We start from the raw sequence: 21,079 nt of genomic DNA, 5'->3' as shown, positions 1-21,079 counted from the left end.
TCTGAGAGTAATTTCATGTTATCATAGCATATATGTTACTAAATTATTCTTAACAAGATTTTTTGCAGTTTCTATTATAAAGTTTAATTTGATGTGCTTATACGCGTAAGCGTAAAACTCATCGCCAAATTGTTTATCGATATTAAATTAAAAGTTGAATTTTGAAATCAACATAACAATATTACTAATATTACTTATGCGGAAGTAACTTTGGCAAAACAATCGCACTGATTACTTGAATTAATAACTGAGGAAGAACTAGTAATAATCAATTCTAAGCAATCGAACGTAAAGTTCTAGTTCCAAAGCGAAGTATTTTTTTTTAAAGAATAGGAGCATATGGGCCACCTGATGGTAAGTGGTCACCAACGCCCATAGACATTGGCATTGCAAGAAATGTTAACCATAATCTAATATTTATTAGGTCTATGTGTATGTAAATAGTATCATGGATATATAAATCTATACATATTTATTCAAATAATTTATTTTCTTTTATAAAAAAATATATACAACTACGTAAAATCTACCTGAGCACACAGTGTTAAAATTATTCACATTATTGGTTATAATTTATTTTTAATTATTTAAAAAACCTATGCAGTGTCTTTCAAATAAAATACATGTATAGAACATACAATTTTATTATAAAACGCTAAATAACTTGTCCGTTTAAAAACTTTAATAACACAATCTCATATTTTTATAGACTGACCAATGACCATAGATCTATTGATACTCGTGGACAAACAAACTTTGACGTTACGGCTTTTATTTGTATTTATTATATCATAGGTAAATAAGACAAATAAACCCACTGATAGTAGGTATTCACCACCGCCTATAGACATTGATGCTGTTAGAAATACTAATCATCACTTACATCACCAATGCGCCACCAACCTTGGGAACTAAGATGCTAGGTCCCTTGTGCCTGTAATTACACTGGCTCACTCACCCTTCAAACCGGAACGCAACAATACCAAGTACTACTGTTTTGCGATAGAATATCTGATGAGTGGGTGGTACCTACCCAGACAAGCTTGCTCAAAGCTCTACCACCAGTAGAAGTATTCGATAAAAGTGGATATTTTTAAAAGTTGTTTGTCAACTTAATATTGCTTAATTGCATTTATCATGCGATTCAGTTACTTCGTATTCCACGATAAACTTAATTATAAATAACGTAGTTTTTTTTTTATTAAAAATATATTTATACAGGACTCGTTTTTATTAATATTATATTATATAATTCGTTCGTTGAGAAGGTTCTGGTTTAAAAGGTAAAATGAACCAACATGTTAGATCCCACGGGTTGAATTGCAATGAAATTGTAAGATGTGCCTTATATTTCTATTAGTCTAATTCTATTAATCGTGGCGAAAGTTGATTGATCATTTGGCAAAAAATATTAAAACTGTAAAAGTAAGATTTGTCTCAACTGTACATTTTCGTATTTGATTGATTTCGTTATTATGAACTAACAGTAAAACTTATGAAATGACGGTACCGAAATTTAAAGCATTTAAACCAGGAAGCATTCGCATTTTAAAGTCAATTAAAAGAAAAAATTAGCATAACTCAAAAAAAAAATTATTAATATCCCAAAACGATTGTAATAAAGTTCATATTCCTGCGTATAATATTACGATGCTTAAACCATGACAGGATTGTCATTGAATAACACGCGATTCGTGAGTTAGTGTGAAGGAAGAAAAACATAAATTGCGTAATGTTACGACCAAAACTGGAAACGAAACAAAAATAAATGTAGAATTTTATTTTTTTATACAAGACATTACTTATGAGTGTATTCATTTCTTTTGAATTATTGTATTGTAATAATAATGTAAGGCTTAATGTATCTGTAAATTTTTTGATATTCAATCGATTCGATCATTGGAGTTCTTTTTCTACATTCCTTATTTAAATTTTTTGAATTCAGCTAAAGATAACTTTAGTAGAAGTAACTTGGTAATTACTCTTTTCCCAAACATATCCTATTACCTGTATAAATTAATCATATACTTTTTATATATTTTATAAAAAAATCGACGACTCACTCTTTTGTCATCTATATGAAACTGTATATTATGCCTTAATTTTTAATATTCTGTCGGTAGTTAGTTAACCAACTTTAAAACAGAAGAAGATTCTTAATTATTATTCTTATTATAATGAAATAAGTAGCAGTCGGAAACTTTGAACGATAAAATCAACAAACAGTTTTCAAGTCATCTCAATCCATAAAGAAGAAAAAGCCTCCTAAATATAAAATTGAAGCATGTGTGAAATTGATATGTTAAACATAAAATTTAGGCATTCATAATAAACATTTGTACTATAAAAATTAAATAACTGCTAGATTAGTTTTTAGTTATAATTTAAATTCAAACCAACTTACTATAAATTGGTGGACCACTGGAGCAATATAAAATTAAGCGGGAAAAACTGGAGTTTTCTACAAATACATTATTTTTTGCCATTCATTACATAATCACGCGTGTGAATTTAACCACTCGTACTTTATAAATATTGCAAGTACGAAGTGATTTATTAGCTCGGGTTTTGTGTAATAAATATAATAAAGCACCACGAAAAAAAAAAACATTGCATGACGTAAAAGCAGTGACGTGTGCTGTGTGCTTTTGTTTATAGCGCGACAAATATGGAACGCCGACGTTGCATTCTGCACAAACTTAACCTATTCATAATTTCATTGTGCACGTTAGTCACGTTCGTGCTGAAGTGATTTCATTTTTTTTCCTCCCCGACGGCCATTTTGATGTCAAGGAATTGACCCTTCACTTCCGTGACATCAAAATGAATCAACTTTAATCCAATACCGCCTTATCCGAGTAAGTTCAACAATGATCGTTGAGAATTCAATAACAGAAATGGTAAACTATTCTAGAAACCGAATGAAACCGTCGAATATATTTTGTTTATCAAATGATTCCATTTACATCTTCATATCAAATTGATATATTTTTGAGAGTTATAAAATTAATAGGATATAGATAAATTAATATAACGATAACTAATCATAATTTCAAACACAGGAAGTCCATTAAAACTTATATTTTGTTTTTGAAAATAGAAACTATTTCGTACCAGTTGAGAGTATATACTTGAAGAAATTCGATGACAATGTAATCATGTAAAGACTGTCAGTTGATTACAACAAGATAAAAAAATGAAGTCTAATATCCAATCCTTCGGTGAACATTGTGAATACAAACCGAAAAGCTGCAAATACAAATTCAAAAGGTATGAAAAAATAACCGAAACACGCTTGAGGCGTTGATAGCAAAACCATGAGCAATTGTAAAAAATCCAATCGTGATGAAAACTGCCTGTGCAAAACCATACAATTTTTGAGCGTGCATGTTGGAATAGCAAATACGTGTAACGTGACGCGACTCGTAATTCGGAACACACTAGTAAGCGTGCTACGGCTTACTTGGTGGTCGCAACCGGCACACCGGCATTGGCAGTGAGAGCAAGCCCGCGTCCTAGCGCGGGCGGGGCTCCGCTAGCTGCCATGGTTTTGGTCGTCTGGCGCTGCATGCAGCAGTGCAAACTGACAGCCACAGTCGCGGGCGCTCCGGCGAGGATATTGGAAGCAACGGTCCAGAAGACAGCACACGTCCTGCGTACCACATCGTTTGAGCATCGAAAAGTCTATTTTAGTTTCCAATTCGTGCTTTCAATTATTCCTCAAGCTAGATTTGAATCTAAAAATGACTTAAATCAAATTTAAAATAATTTAATTTTAGAACACTAATGTGATTTCGAAAGCTTCTAATGAAAACATAACTAGCAAGCGATAATGTTTTATTACATATAAATTTCCATTCATCGTACAAATTATGTACAATATTTTTCTGATGAAATTTCACATATTTTGATAAACTCGTACGTACTCTTATAAAATGCCATATTCCCTAGCAATGTTTATCTTAAATAATTTCCGGAAATAAGATATATCTTCCAATACACCAAAACTTTAAATGATTTATTTTCCAAGTTATTTATTAAAATATTGTTCTTTAAAATAAACTCAGAACTATAAGTAACAAAATTGAAACGGCTCGTTAACTTCTGTGTTTTCTCATCCAAAAAATCAAGTAAAACTAGGAAATCGTTTAAAGTTATTAACGCTTCAATGACAAGACATGGTAGTGTATTTAAAAACTAAGGATATTATATTTTAAATATTTTGAAGTAAGATAAAAGTAATATTATACATTTGTTATACAAATGTACTAATTGTACTAGTTGTTATAATAATGTATACTTTTAGATGCCATCTCGTTTTATGTTTGGACTGATTTGCATTAAAATTTATGTAACGCAAATGAGCGTAACACTAATGGACTATACTTTTTATTCCAATTAAAACAAGACTACGGAAATATTTATTTTTTGGGTTGGAATACCTCGCCTGGAATTTACACAGAACATACCATATTGAAAATATGTAGCAATTAATTATTAGGCAATTATTATTTTTTATTGCTTGCTTCGTTAAGAATTTTTAGTGAAATTTTACTGTGACTAATAAAACACGATACGTTTTTAAAAGCAAATTGCCGTTATAATGAAACGTAATATAATTATTATTGTAAAAAGTTAAAACGCTCATAAATTCATTCGGTACGCTCATAATATGTACAATATTAAAATAACTTTGTTTTGCTTTATTCATTGAAAGCTCACCTGCATATTATTATGTTTTACTTTGTTTTTTTTTTGTTTTCATTAGGTTGAAGTGTGTCTGTTATTAATTATATATGTTAGTTTGTCTAGAGTTCATGTTTGTTAGTTTAAGCAGCAACCAAACAAACTGACAAGGCTTATGGGTGTCAAGTATAAAAATAAACATTAATATTTTGCTGTTAATAAATAAGTAATTTGTTTTTTATTGTATATAATAAAGTGCAGATGTGAATAATGTGATTTATTTTTATGTATAAAAATTTATGTTATATGTAAAAGGCAATAATGTCCTGACTGATTAATTAAACACAGCTTAAACTACAACACATACAAATTTAAATAACGTTTCCGTCGTGTTATAGTGATAGCCCATAGATAGTGTTAATGTCCCACTGCTGGTTAGCCCAGGCCTCCTCTCCCTTCTGAGAATAAGTTTTGGAGCTTATTCCACCACACTGCTGCAATGCGGGTTGGTAGAATACACATGTGGCATAATTTCAATGAAATTAGACACATTCAGGTTCCCTCACAATACTTTCCTTCACCGTCAAGTACGATATGAACTATAAACACAAATTAAGCTCATGAAAATTCAGTGGTGCTTGCCCGGGTTTGAACCCACGATTATCGGTTAGGATTCACGCGTTTAACCACTAGGCCATCTAGTCTTATTCTTCGGCTTCCTTCGTGTTATTAAAAAGAAATTTAATTCATGTTCAACCGTCAAGTACATCTAATAAATCTGTTCAATATCTCAATATTTTTTAAGTAAGGCTTCTTTAAAACACGTGAATTTTATGGAGGAATTCTTAAAATAACAGGAGTTTGTTCCCTAAGTAAGAGTGGGGAGTACGCTTATGGTGAAACTTATTATGTTTAATATATTTTCTTTAATTATTAATTTATTTTACCAAATTACGTTCCTTTTTTTAAATAAAAGTTGAATGTTTGTGTTTATTCATATTCTATTTTTGACCTAACCTACAGTTGTGGTTGGCACTTGCGTGACGGTATTGTATTGAATAATTTAAGCCAAAAAACAAAACAAATACAGAACAACAAACCGTGAGCAACTAAACCGTATTATTAAATATATTATTTATACCGTTTTTCTACTGTATAATATTAAAACGATATATATATATTTATACTGCGTTTCTTGTAAATAGAGATTATTATTGCAATATGCTAGAACACGAAGTTTAAAAGATTTTCGACGTATTAATTCGATCTACTCAACCAATTACCCTTTTGTGTTATTTCTTCATATAAAGAGAAAAATATACTCAAACTTAAACAATACAAAAACTTTTACGCCATTTTTTTCCTGAATATAAGCACTCGTGAGCCGTGATGGGCTAGTGGTTAGAAGACATAAATCTGAATATTGTGAATATTGTAAAGAAACCTGCTTATGAAGGGTTGAAAATTTGCCACGTGTTTCCACCGACTCGCATTTGAGCAGCATGGTGGCATAAATTTCAAACCTTCTCCCCAAAAAAAGGAGGCCTTAGCCCAGCAATGGGACATTCGCAGACAGTTACTTTAAGCACTAAACTTAGCGATAATTTAAAGCTTTTAATATACTTCAAGGATATCAGTAAATAAAAGATTGTAAGATACAACTGGGTTATTTGAATTAAAATTAAATAATTACTTAACGTTACGCGTTTTTAAAAATTCTATTACAGTTTTGAAACTTAACTGTTATCGATTATCGTCAAGTTGCCGAGAATGAAGTCATGAAATTTATATGACTTTTTTATTATCAGTTCGCTTTTAGTTTTACACGCTACACCATTTAGCGTAAAAAAGTTGGTATTTTATTATATTTTTTTTTAGTTTAAACGGTAAGTTATCAAGTTATGATGGAGTTTTTGCCGCTGAGGTCTGTGTCAAAACTAGCCAACTAGCCCATACAGTAAATACTATAACGCACAATTACTAGTATGTGCGCAAACACAAGTCTATTCGCAATTCAATGGAATATCGATCTGACACGATCGAACAAAGGCACAGGATCAACGGGTTTACATGGTTTCCGAGGCACAGGAGTGTAATAAATCACGAGGCAATAGAGTCGACGGATACTATGTACTATCTCATAGCATAATAAACTTCTATGTCAAATTTTATTTGAATTCATCTTTCGACAGTAATTAACAAATAACCCAAGCAGACAAACATTCACATTTTACTAGTTGGACGATATGCATAACAATGTACTGCAATAGTTATAAATTTTATGTATCCCTTCTTTGCATTTTAATTAAATTAGCTACGGAGTAAGAATGAAAATCGGTGATTCTTTCACCTTAATTTATTAGAACGTGAATGCATTATTCATGTTTCATTTAGTTTTATTTATTTTTTAAATACCGATCGTTATTTAAAAATGAAATATACGTTTTAATGATTATGTCAAAAAACCTATCATGACTACTATGTTCTTTTTAAAAGTATTTTCGGTGATTTTTTCACTTGTCTATTAATATAAATAAAATTATGGTAAGATTAATAACATATTCGGTAGTATTATTACAAAGTGATGTATTTATTTTACATACTTATTTAAAAAAATATATTTTATATTACACCTAATTAACAACTAATAACAAAAAACTAAATGTACATAACATTTAGTTTATGACCTTATTATTATTGAATAGAATTATAACTGTTATTTATAGAGCAAATATTCATTTTTAATTATTTATAATTTATCGAAAGATTTTTAAAGAAGTTTTCATAGTAGACTTTAGAATTACTCTTCGTATTATTAACTGTAAATGTACTACAGATAAAAAAATTGTGTTAAAATTAAAAAATTGTCTTGAAATTAAAAAAGGAAAAGTAAAAAATATTTCAGAAATAATAATTAATGAATCAATGTTATAATGAAAGGATTGCGTGATAAATACAATAAAATAAAATAAACATATGACTTGCAGCTAATGTTTGCACGATTGGGTTTTCAGATATCGAATCGAGAACTTAAATACAAAGCTATTTTGTCAGCAATCATATCAAAAGTAAATTGTAAATTAGATTATGCTCATGTAAACGAAATATGTTCGCAAGTGATTTTGTAAATCTTTTCGTTATAATAAAAGAATATAAGCATCAATATTGCATATCAACAAACCTTTTGAACTTACATAGAATGACGTATCAAGTCTCATAGGGTACTAGGTACCCGTACGACTTTTTACGGGTAAAATAAGAATTAAAGTTTTCCTTTTTCTTACTTCAAAGAACAAAAACTTTTATACAGATTTACCTCTTCCATTACAACTATATAAAGTTGAAATTACCAAAAAATCCCTTCTTAATGGACGCTGATGTAATAAAATGCATTTAAAGACATGCATAGACATGAATTGACGTATGGAATTCCATCCGAAAGATGCAGTTTTTATCGCGATTATTTCCTTCAATGAGGAGCATGGATAAATCATCAAAAACACAAATTACATGAAAATTTAATACCACTTGGATTTCATTCCACGATTTTTGGTTAATATTTTATAGTGGTGGATAATGAAGTCAGATGTATTTTTTATCCGTCTCATTCATTTTAATAAAATTACAAGAGTAATTTTTAATAATATTCATGTTTAAAAAGCGGTGCTAATCTTTTGTATTATAATTCAAAAGAAGCATTATTGAATAAGTTGGTTTTTATAAAATATTTTATTTATGTGATATTTATTTTATTGGCATAATTATGTCTAATAAAATATAATATGCGTTAAGTTAATAATATACGCAAAAACCTTAACTGCAAAAGTACTTAATACAAAATGTGTACATATATAACAATGTTAGCGTTTTATAAAAACGTTTTTCACATCTCGAAAGTTAAACAGAAAGTAAAAACTACTTCTCAGTCTCCAGATAACAATACGTCAGTTGTGTTTGTATGAGAGTTCTGTGTACATCTATCTAGATTACGTCGAAATGTACTGTCGAAGACGTATCGTATTTAGTATTGAAATATATTATTTCGTTACTATTTGATGTTTATCCTTTCAACCCTTACTATATAATGTAGTTTTTGTTAAACTGCGTCGAACTAGTGGCGAGTTAATTGATCCAGATTCAAAATAGAAAACTAAAATATTACTTCAACAATCAACCTTTCATAACCATTTTTAAATCAACATGTTACAGGATTAAATTAAATGTAAAGTTACTGGTTCGAATCAGATTCAATCGAGAATTAACAAAAACACACTTACATACAAATTCACACACAATGAAAACAACGAATCGAACTGTGTTGTCTTTAAAAAAGTAAACAACAGGAGGCTATGAGTGTTTAATTATAATATATTTCAGGAAATTGGGTATTGAATTCGAGAATAATTAATTACGAACTTGTAGTACTTCTTTGAAAATCAGTAGCTAAGCTGAAAACGAATTCATTTATTTATTCCGTTATTTGTAGTAGGATTTATCTAAATTTCGCTAGTTGTCTACCGCAACAACAATGATTTACGTTGTGTGTTGCAGTGTGAAAGATGAGTGAACCAGTGTAATTACTAGCACAAAGGAAATTTGAAAATAGAACCCACGGATGGCAGAGCACTGCCAACACGATGTTTGTTCAGCGCTATTACAATATCATACGCATAGTAACTATTATATATGTCAACTTTTTAATAAACTACTGGAATAAGCTGCAAAACTCCTAAATTTTAGTAACCCACCAGTTGAACTTTTACAGTTTTACTTTTAATCCAATAGTTTATTAATAATAATTATTACGACTTAGTTTAAATATCTTAATGTATTTTAGTAAGCTGATTAAAGTAAAAACATTGTGATGCAGTTTTATATATATATATATATATATATATATATATATATATATATATATATAATATATATATTTGTGTGTATGTAAAACAAATTATACTTATCTATATTTATATAATAAAAATCAAATGGCATGAACGGAGAAATTATATTTTCAGGCAGGAAAATGCACTGCTATCCTTAATATATATATTATTATTTTTTATAACAATATCGCTTGTGAATAACCACCCATCAAAAAAAAAAAAGACAGTTTACAGACAGAGGAGAAAAAGTACAGATTCATGCAATAATATCAACACAAACGTTCATGGAAATGTAACAGCTAATATATATATCCCACTGCTTGCTTAAGTTCTGTCTAAGAGAACGGTTTTAGCGTATTCAAATGCTTCACTGCGAGTTGGCGGATAGGCTTGTGGCAAATCCCGATAAATGCAGGCTTTCTCACGATGTTTTCCTTGTATACCGAGTCATATATGAATAAGCGCAGAATAATTACATGAAAGCTTATTGAAATTTGCCGTAATTTTAACTTGTATGTCATCTTCAGTTAAAAACTAAACAGTGTTAGAGAAAACTACACTGTACTGGTTTATTTTTGAACGACTGCGATCCACTGCACAAGGTTCATAATCCCCAAAGGGGTCATGGCCTACACTTTGAAAAGCACTGCTATCAAATATTGACACTAGAAATTTTAAGAATAGAACTAAGCTAATTCTACGCCAGCCAAGCAGAAAATATCGCTCGTATAATATTCATTTTGGAAGCAATTTAGTTTTTGTCAGAACTCCCATGTCACTTTGTGTTATCATCTTAACTCGGTTTTATGAACCAGCTCTGAGTTAAAATATTCCTCAAATTCCCTTGCGTGTTTATGTAACGGAATGAACTATATTTTTTGAATTTACTTAAAATAATCGATTTTGCATAAAATATTCAGAGAATTGGTGCAAGAACGTTTTCATATTATAATTTTTTTGTACTTTCTGTCTCCCTAGGGTTATGTTATGTTCGTTCTTAGCAAACTACAATACATACGTAGCTTAGTGTAAAAATACGTAAATCAGCATATTATTACATAGTATATATTAACAAATCACTGCATAGAATGTTAATTGACAGAATGCATTCCAAGTGTTTATATTTAGCAATGATAGTTAGGACCCCAGAAGCGTCCTAGTCTCAGGCACGACTGAAATTCATTACTTGAAATTCAGTTATGAATTAAACTAACTAACTAAAAAGGTTACAATAATTGCAGCTAATTAACGTTTAATTGTAATAATACTTACTGGTGGTAAGGCTTTGTGCAAGCTCGTCTGGGTAGATAGCCACTCATCAGATATTCTACCGCAAAACAGCAGTAATTAGTATTGTGGTGTTCCGGTTTGAAGGGTGAGTGACCCAGTGTAATTACAGGCACAAGGGAAATAAAATCTTAGATCACAATGTTGATGCTGCATTGACGATGGAAGCAATGGTTAACATTTCTTATAATACCAATGTATATGGGCGTTGGGGACAACTTACCAACAGATAGCACATTTGCTCGTCCATCTATCTAAAATATAAAAAGAAAAACCCGCGTCTCAAGTGTGCTAAATAGCACGAAAAACTAAACTAAAGTGGAATCTTGTAAAAAAACAATAATGTTATTTTCGTTTATATAATATATTGTTATTGTCGTATATAATGTTATTGTCGTATATAACGTTATTGTCGTATATAAGAATTTGATTCTATTATAAAAAGTATCAACTTGAAATTTTATCGATTTTGTGTAGAAAAATTTGTGTGAGTATTTACTATGTACAAGTGCAGGAACAAAAGTAAAACTTTAAGCGGCAATAGGCTATAGCCGTCAAGAAACAAAGTAGTTACTCTTTTAAGTAATCAATTATAAATTAATTATATTTACATATCCTGTATCAACGAATACTAACTCCGATTTCTTTTATTTATAAAATCCTGTACAGAATAAGAAGCAATTATTAAAAAAAGGGTTTTTAAATTCCGTTATTGGTAAATGTGAAAAAATGTAGTCTACGTAAAATATACATATAAATTTATAACTATAAGAGAAAAGGACTTCTTATTTTAAATTCTGTAATGCGCGCAGTTCGGTCAAATTAACTGGTAAAATTGTTGAACAGATTTCCAAATAAAACCCCTTTCTTACTCTTCTTTTTCGTACTCCTCTTAAAGCTAGTATTTATTATATTTTTCTAGTTATATTAATAAATCATAATATAATAAAAGCACCTACACATTTGTACACATACATATATAACTCGTTACTGCAACTGTATGTGCTCTATCTCTTTTACGCAAAAAATAATTTAAAAATTACGAAAACAACAAATAAAATTATCCAATGAAAAAACATAATATAACAGGAATGAAAAAATATTCCATTATAATATACAATTACAAGAGTGCGAAAGCGGTAAATAAACCTGTATAAAAGTACTAAAACGACATGTGTCGTGTCCGTCGCGACATTAACATCAAAAAGTGATTGACCCAAAACCCGAAGATTATCGACAGATAGCATGTTGGAATCCATTTTCAGTTCTAAATATCATGACTGTTCCCTTTGATAAAATATATGAAATTAGTTCCGTAAGTGCGGTACATCTCGTTGAGTCGAAACAGATATTGGAATCCAATACAATACATATGGCTGGACGTTACGGAACAATCTCGGTGTCGATCGGGCCCACGCAATCTAAAAAGCGCTTGAGATCGCTTGTATGTATATAGGTATATTTACATTATTTCCAGGATACGTATAAAATTCGAGGAATGATTTTTGTACCTCTTTTATCTAAAACGAACTTCGTTATTATTTCTATCAGGATGTGTTTGCAAAAGAGATCAATTTACCAGTTAAATTCCAACTTTACCATTGGATTTGCACATAAGACATGTCAGGTTTTTGCGCATCTACCATTCTGAAAGTTAATCTCAAACCATTTTATTATTAACACGGTTTCAATTTCGCTGTAAATTGTTAATTTTATATTTATTAAAAAAAAGTAAAGTTGATCTAAGAATAAAATACTAGATGAATGTTTTTTTTTAAAAGATAAAATTCGTTAATCGTCATTTTAATCAACAATTTACAAGACAGGTTTTCCTATAATAATTGTTTTTGTTCCAGTTTATGTCACGTGACTGTGAACAAAGGATTCCTTATGAATGCAACAGCGAAAACATAAGCAAATCTTAATGACGTATAACGTCCAATTATATTTAACTGACAACAACTGGAATAAATCCAAGGCACGTCAAATTGAATGGAAACGATGCACTTTGTTTATGTCCGGAGGTAATGGTTACATCACAAAAATAGAACGTAATAAGTGATTCATGTAAATACGATTTTGATTATGAAATCATCACTTCTGCTGCGAAAAAGTAATCTTTAACAATTATCTTATTTTCAAAACGCAGTCGTCAATAATATGAAAAGCTGTGAATTTTACAAGGCTTGCTTTTTCTTTATTTTATTTTTTTTAATTGGCCATTATTTATTGATAAGGTAGGCTAAGATTATCACTTAGTCGATTTCACAACGAGATATTTAAAATATTTTGGATATAAAAATATATTATATGTCGCATATGTAATATGTTATACATATACATGTTGCAACGTAAGATTGCAAAAAATGTTAGTCAGGATTTTGATAAATTTTTGATAGCGCGTTTATTATGTTACTCAAATTGATCTTTTATATTGTTAAAAACGGTCCGTAAATATAGTAAACATACATATGTATGTAAAATTACATATATATAATTATAATATAATAGCTAATTTTAACTTAATTTGTTAGTACAATATAGGTGAGTCAAATCTTGCAACCCTGACTGATTGACTTAAGTTATTTTACTCTTGGTTGCTGATAACAATAAATATTTATAAACTAAGTCTTATTCTCATGAATGTTCTTAAGAAAGTTTATTTTTTTTATTTGTTCCGTTTATGCAAAGTTACTATCACAAAAATTAAGGCACTTTTCACTTCATTTGATAATTGTGTTCTAGTAAGGATTAAAAAAATAATTTTTTACATATATAACAGAATATTCGATAAAATTAATACACTTTAGTGCTATGAAATATGTCATTAATTTCACTATATGAAGAGCATATTTTTTTAGGTCAACTGCCGCTCACGCTTGATTAAATTGTTGTAGGGCGGAGAACAATTTTTTATGTCGCAACTTTATAAATAAAACAACGTAACGTGCTTTGTCTTAAATGGTAGTTAGGTTCTTTGATGACTGTTTAAGGAAGATTAAGCTGTTATTACCTTGGGCCTTTTTGTTCTTTATTTAAATAATTTAAGAGAAGAAATAAAACTAAATAAAGTGCTTAGATAAGTTATGAAAAAAATAATATTTTACATAACACTAAGCTTCATCGAAATCGCTTATAAAGTAAAAAGGAACAAACATTCATGTAGCACTGTAGTAAAAACGCCTACTCTCCTAACGCCTATATATTAGCACTTTTTCCGCCACGCTATATTGTGGATTGGTAGGTTTGGATTTGTATTAAATATATAAACATATATATACAGAAAATGTGTCAAATGCTTTATATCTGGCATATTTCAGAGAAGACTTTTGTTTTTATAGAATAGGAAGGTGGACGAGCATATGGGCCACCTGATGGTAAGTGGTCACCAAACGCCCTTAGACATTGGCATTGTAAGAAATGTCAACCATCGCTTATAGCCAATGCGCCACCAACCTTGGGAACTAAGATTTTATGTCCCTTGTGTCTGTAACTACACTGGCTCACTCACCCTTCAAACCGGAACACAACAATATCAAGTATTGCTGTTTTGCGGTAGAATATCTGATGAGTGGGTGGTGCCTACCCAGACGAGCTTGCACAAAGCCCTACCACCAGTAAGACATTAAACACTCAAAGATGCTTTCGTGGATTTGAACCCGCGTTAAAATTAACATACGTAAGATCCATATGATCTATCCACAGACCCATCTCGGCTCATCCGCTTACAACTCGTATTGATAATAAAAAATAATGTACTGTTTATAAATATATTTCTTAAAAGAAATATAATAAGGTCCAAAACCCTCTATTATTTACTGGACAAAATATCGTTGCCACGTTCAAAATTAGGCATTAAAGAAGACTTATATTCAAATATAGTTTCTAATGGAGTACTTAATGGCTCATCAAAATATCCGCTCTCCAAAATGGAACACGCCAAGTAACTGAAATGAAACTGGTGATTAACATATTCAAGTAATAACTTATTAAAATTGTAATGTTAATGGCAAGTAAAAACATTCGCATAACTTGGAAAGGAATTTTTTTTTGAAGCACGAATTAAAAAATACATACATACATACATGTATGTATGTATTTTTAACTTATTAATTTTTTTTTTTAACTTATTAAAATTGTAATGTTAATGGCAAGTAAAAACATTCGCATAACTTGGTAACGAATTTTTTTTTGAAGCACGAATTAAAAAATATTAAATATAAAAAAATATCGTTTTTAAAATCAATATGATCTATGAAAACAAATTAGACGATTGTATTTAAATATTATTTTAACTAATATAATTTAACAGTAAAGATTATGTAAGAACAAATTATAAGCTCACCGAAGTAACATGCGACATGACATGACAAATGGAAAATGCTGCAAGCATTCTTGTCACCATTCCACGCGGTCACGATTTGTACAGTAGCCATTTTTAATTTTTATTTATATATATTTAAGGCTTTAATGTAAATAATTATGTAATAAAAAAAACATAGACTAAAAATAATAGCATTAAATGCGTATAAATAAATTTATAGCGTGAATGCTACACGCATAAAAATAACGAGTCGATTTTCTTTCATTGTTCTCTTCAATTGTTACATACAGAAATTTTGCACCTTAACTCGACCTTGAACTTATACTCGTATCACACCCGAAGGAATTTTGTGGTACTGGTGCCTTTTAGTTGATTATATACTATTTATTCTACACAATGAGACGAGTTACTTGTTCGAATCGGGGCAGTTTTCATGACATAAAAACGTATGTTTATAAATCGTCGAGCTAATTTGTGAATTAAAATATCAGGATGACACTTGCATGGGTCGGTTGACATACTGCTACATGTACAACCACCAAACCGCATTGAAGCACAGTGGTTAGATCAGATCCGAGACTTCTCTCTAAATATTTCTAATTCTTATTTTGATTTTTCATATTCGATAAATACCAATCGTATGAAAAGCAATTACTTAAAAAATCGCACTTCATCTTATTCAAACTTAAAAAATGTTCGCTGACCAATGATTATTATCTAAAACAATAATCGGTAATGAAGAACAAACATGTTCCCGGTAATTAACTGTAATCACTGATTCAATTACTGGACGGTTAATAGTATGTACAATGTCACATGTGGTTCAATGAATCGATGCATAATTAGATTACATTACAAACGCCGCAAGGCGATTAAATTCAATAGAACTGTAATACCTACAGTTACATATCATTAATAATAAATGCTGTTTATAAAGTATTTAAAAATGTTGGTCAACAAAATCAATAGGTATCAAAATTTATTCAAGAAAGCTTATGGCAAGGGCTTTTCTTTTTTTTCCACAACTTTAGTACCTACAATTAAATCAATCTAATTATAGCACAAATTATATCAATCAATTAAATAAATAATGATCCCAAACTAAGCAGAGCTTGTACTATAGATACCAGACAACTGATATACCACATATACTACTTTCATTTTGTATATACATACTTATATAGATAAGTACACCCACACTCAGGACAAATAGACATGTTCATGCACACAAATGTCTGTCCTGGGTGGGAATCGAACCCACAACCTTCGGCGTGTAAGACTACTACGCCAACCGGCCCGTCAAATTAACGTATGTATGATAGGAATATCAACTTTACGATTTATTTTTTATAGCATCTTTTATCAATTTATTCATATTAATTTTAAATTTTTTTAGTTGTAATATACAAATATATCGCGTTTCATAATAAGACTCAAAGAGATAATTCGAAAACCGAAGACGGGCAAACGATATCATATTGTAAATAAGACTATACGATACATACAAAATCAAACGGCTGTTAAAAGAGTTAATGGTCGTGCTTAGAGTGAAATCTTTTAGTGGATTTACGATAGGACAAAAAATACGGCACCGTTAAACGCGAACTAATGGATTTTCAGTTCCACTCGTTAAAATATAAATGTTTACGGCACATATTGCTGATACATTAAGTCTAATATGCAATAATTATGTAATATCAAAAGAAATGTACCATACTAAGGGCTGAAACGCTTGAGCTTTTTCAAACATCACTGGTGGTAGGGCTTTGTGCAAGCTCGTCTGGGTACCACCCACTTATCAGATATGCTAACCCAAAATAGCAGTACTTGGTATTGTTGTGTTCCGGTTAGAAGGGTGAGTGAGCCAGTGTAATTACAGGCACAAGGGACATAAAATCTTAGGTCCCAAGGTTGGTGGCGCATTGGCAATGTAAACGAGGGTTAACATTTCATACAGTGCCAATGTCTAAGAGCGTTGGTGACCACTTACCATCAGGTGGCCCATATGCTCGTTCGCCTTCCTATTCTATAAAATAAAAAAAAAAACATATGTCCCATAAATTAATACAATTGAGTGAGTGACGATATGTGACGGTATACGCAACGTAGCTTGCAGCGGATGCCATTAGAGAGGCCTATGTCCAGCAGTAGACGACAAAAGGATAATGATGAATACAATTGAATAGATTAAAACTGGAAACTTACCAAAAGTAGGTAATCTATACTAATGTTATAAAAGCGAAAGTAATTCTGTCTGTCTGTCAAGCTATTACGAATAAACCACTGAACGGATTTTGATGAAATTTGGTATGAAGTAAGCTGGAATCTCAAGGAAGGACATCGGCTTTTATATCCAATAAGTGGAGGAAGTCTTTTTATTTAAATATATTATGTTACCGGATATTTGTAAGGACCGTTACTATATAATAAATATAGTCGACTTGTAAACTGGCAAAACATTATGAACGGCGCATATTGTTTTAATAACGAGCCAATTTGAGTTAAATATTATAAATCATCGAAGTATTATGCGTTCTTTTGTAAATTGATAGCTACATTCATAATTTTCGACATTAATTAATATACTATTATATACAGTCTGCCTAAAATTTTAATAATCTAGCTACCATTTCAGTTTTATGGTCAGATATTGATATTTATATTTTTATATAAACTGCTTTTCAATTTAAATTTGAAAAAGGATTACAAAAAAAGTAATCGATTTCAAAAAGTTTGTCAAAAAAATATTTACAACAGATTGTGTGATCTATGTCCGGCAATATTTCGTATGAACCAGTTTGTACTCATGTACCGATCGCCATTTTTCGCTTACGATAAAACAGCTCCGTATTCAGCATCCACAGTTATGTTACTTTTATATTTACGCAATCATTCCGATAGGCATCAGTCGTTACGATCAAATTGGTATTGAGTTTTACGTTTGACGGTACAGTGTTTTAGTACGCGATAAGATTATATGATATTATCCGTATCACTCTTACAGATTTTTATGTTTTACGAAAAAAATTATATATATTTTTATTAACTCAAACACTAAGGCGATAATTATAACACAAAATATTGTAATTATACGATTTTAGGTAATATAGGAAAATTTTGTGTTACTTTCGGATATCACAAAACTTCAGTCAGTCGAAAATTAAACCGCTTAAATTCATATAATGTTGTTAAACATAATATATAATTAAAACATTAACAAATAGTTTTTTTTAATATGTCATAGAAATGACAACAAATAACTTATATATTATAGATATTTTTAATGCATTTCATTTTTTTTTTAAATAATACATTGAAGTTTCTCAGACATTGTTATCAGAAATCTTCAAGTTCTAATAACTTTAGAAAGCTCTAAGCTTAGTAAAGTCAGATATCTATGTCTGATTCAACTTAGAATGAAATATTAATTTATACTCAAGTTCACAAACGTATTAGCCAAAGAACAATGTAAAGCCAAGCCAAGTCAAGTAAAGTAGGACACGAAAAAGCGTAACTACAAATGCTAATATTATTACTTAAAATATCTTTAGAATAAAAATGATATGATAATCCAAAAGGGATTGCGTCACCCTAAACTACCAAAATAGCTTATAATTTTCATAAGTAAAATTAACTATTTAAAATCTGCGCTGAGATCTTTAACGGCATATTTTTAATAGCATTTATAAAACACTTATATATAAAAAACTTTTTAACGTTTTGTGTTTAATTAATTTTATAATTTAAATTAAGTTTCAACGCAGCTTTATATTACATATCGTAGGAAGCATTTTCTTTAAGTATTATTAAAAGTTTACAATAAGCAAATATTGCCATTACAGACTGAACAAAAGATGTGTTAGGCGACAAGCTACTATTAGCGGTTAACTAGTTTGCAACAATGACATAGCATAATGAGTAGATTAACATTTGTGTGTGAACTTATAATTAATGAACTTCCCCTGTAGTTTTATCATTAGCAACTTTCTCATTATCAGTAGCTAAAATGATGGATTAGGCTAAAAAAGAGAACAAAAAAACTTCAAGCAAGAAGCGTCGTCATAATCATTAACTACATCAATATATTGAGCACTATTTTTACAGCAATACGCGGTAATTCTTGGATAACTTTCATATTAGAATATGATAAATAAAATATCAAAGCGTCATTTTCACTGGTGGTAGGGCTTTGTGCAAGCTCGTCTGGGTAGGTACCACCCACTCATCAGATATTCTACCGCAAAACAGCAATACTTGGTATTGTTGTGTTCCGGTTTGAAGGGTGAGTGAGCCAGTGTAATTACAGGCACAAGGGACATAAAATCTTAGTTCCCAAGGTTGGTGGCGCATTGGATATGTAAGCGATGGTTGACATTTCTTACAATGCTAATGTCTAAGAGCGTTGGTGACCACTTACCATCAGGTGGCCCATATGCTCGTCCGCCTTCCTATTCTATAAAAAAAAAAAAAAAAATTAGCAAAATAGAAAAAGTGAGCTTAAACCATTTTAAATGAATTCTTAGTATGGTTTATTTTTTCAAAATGTAATAATTGTGTTTTTTTTTTTGAAGAATGCAATAAATTAATTTTTGAATGTTCGTGTTATTGAACTTGATAATAAAATAATCCAATCTCTTGTTTTTTCAAACTAAGACATGCAATAAGCATTATAAAATCCTTTAGCATCTTCATAATATGCAATTTTGAAGCAAATTTTGAAATAAAAATTCAGCTTATTGCTCTGTTTATCGGTAATAAAATTATAGTATAGCCATTAACATGATAGTTCGTAGGAATATATCTGCGAATCATAAATTGAAATTATTATTTAAAATACATTGTATTTCTTTGTTTGTTTTAAAGTAGAATATTAGTAGTTTACTTTTTAATTGAATAAACACGAGATGACTGTTCTATTTTTAAACCAAAATATTTATGGCACCAATTTGAATATTACATATGGCCTATACGAAACCGCAATACCAGAGCCGCATTCTGAATTAATCTGATCAGAAAATAACAAGGCAATATCGAAACACCAATAGGTATTTCGCATCATCAACAAGAAAGGTAAGGTTTTATACACGTTCAATAAAAAAAATAAGAATACAAAGGAGGTTACATATAACCAAATGCAGGATTTTCTCGACCTTTACTGTATAGAAATGGTGCAATGCGGTTGAATAGGAATCACGCTAACCCTGTCTTTGTACTGCAATCTTAAACCTTTGCTTAACCTTGAGGTGTCAAGTTCTAGCAGTCAGCATTATGCGAGCATTTGCGTTATATCCGACATTTGATATTTTTCTCACTAATTGATCACACTACGAAGAAATTCTAAATTCATTAACAGCGTAACTACATCTACTTTCAAAAATGTGCTTATTACTTAAAAATAGTCTTACATCCGAATGATTTCCAATATCCTAATAGGATTTTGCATAATAAAGAAAAAGTTTCGGATAAGATTATACCTTAACAAATATCCACAATTGCCAAATCACTTAAAATAAATTACTGTAATACTAACATTTTAAGATACAAAATAAATATGGATCCAAGTTTATTAAAATTATGTCTAAACGGAAAATAATTGAAGCAAATGAATATTCATAATTACCGAACATGCTGAAGGTGCCGAATGAGCTCCACAAGTGCCGCCAGCTGTTGCAGCAGCTAAAGCGCTGCTTCCTGGCACCTGGGAAGTAATAGCAATATAATTAGATGCACATTTTTTTTTAAATCCTGGCATTTTTTTATCATCCATATCAATTGATAGTTGAATATAATATACAGAATGATTATATCTTTTATAATTGTTGTTATAAAGATGTTACTAAAGATTTGAAGAAATAATATAAAGTAAAAGAGTTTAGTGGAAGTATTGGAATATTCACGA

General features: G+C 30.2%; 1 protein-coding gene across 2 annotated transcripts in view; it reads right to left on the bottom strand.

The window, feature by feature from the left end:
- LOC126773844 (uncharacterized) overlaps positions 1–21,079 on the bottom strand; it is a 151,677-nt gene that overhangs the window by 3,485 nt on the left and 127,113 nt on the right. For both annotated transcript variants that reach the window (XM_050495055.1, XM_050495056.1), the window contains exon 7: positions 20,801–20,878. In XM_050495055.1, the coding sequence (XP_050351012.1) occupies positions 20,801–20,878 (78 nt within the window). The remainder of the gene's footprint in view (positions 1–20,800; positions 20,879–21,079) is intronic.

This window comes from Nymphalis io, chromosome 15 (genome assembly GCF_905147045.1).
Source record: "Nymphalis io chromosome 15, ilAglIoxx1.1, whole genome shotgun sequence".
Taxonomy (NCBI): Eukaryota; Metazoa; Arthropoda; class Insecta; order Lepidoptera; family Nymphalidae; genus Nymphalis; species Nymphalis io.
Note: the sequence above shows the minus strand (reverse complement) of the source record. Positions and strands in the feature narration are given on the sequence as shown.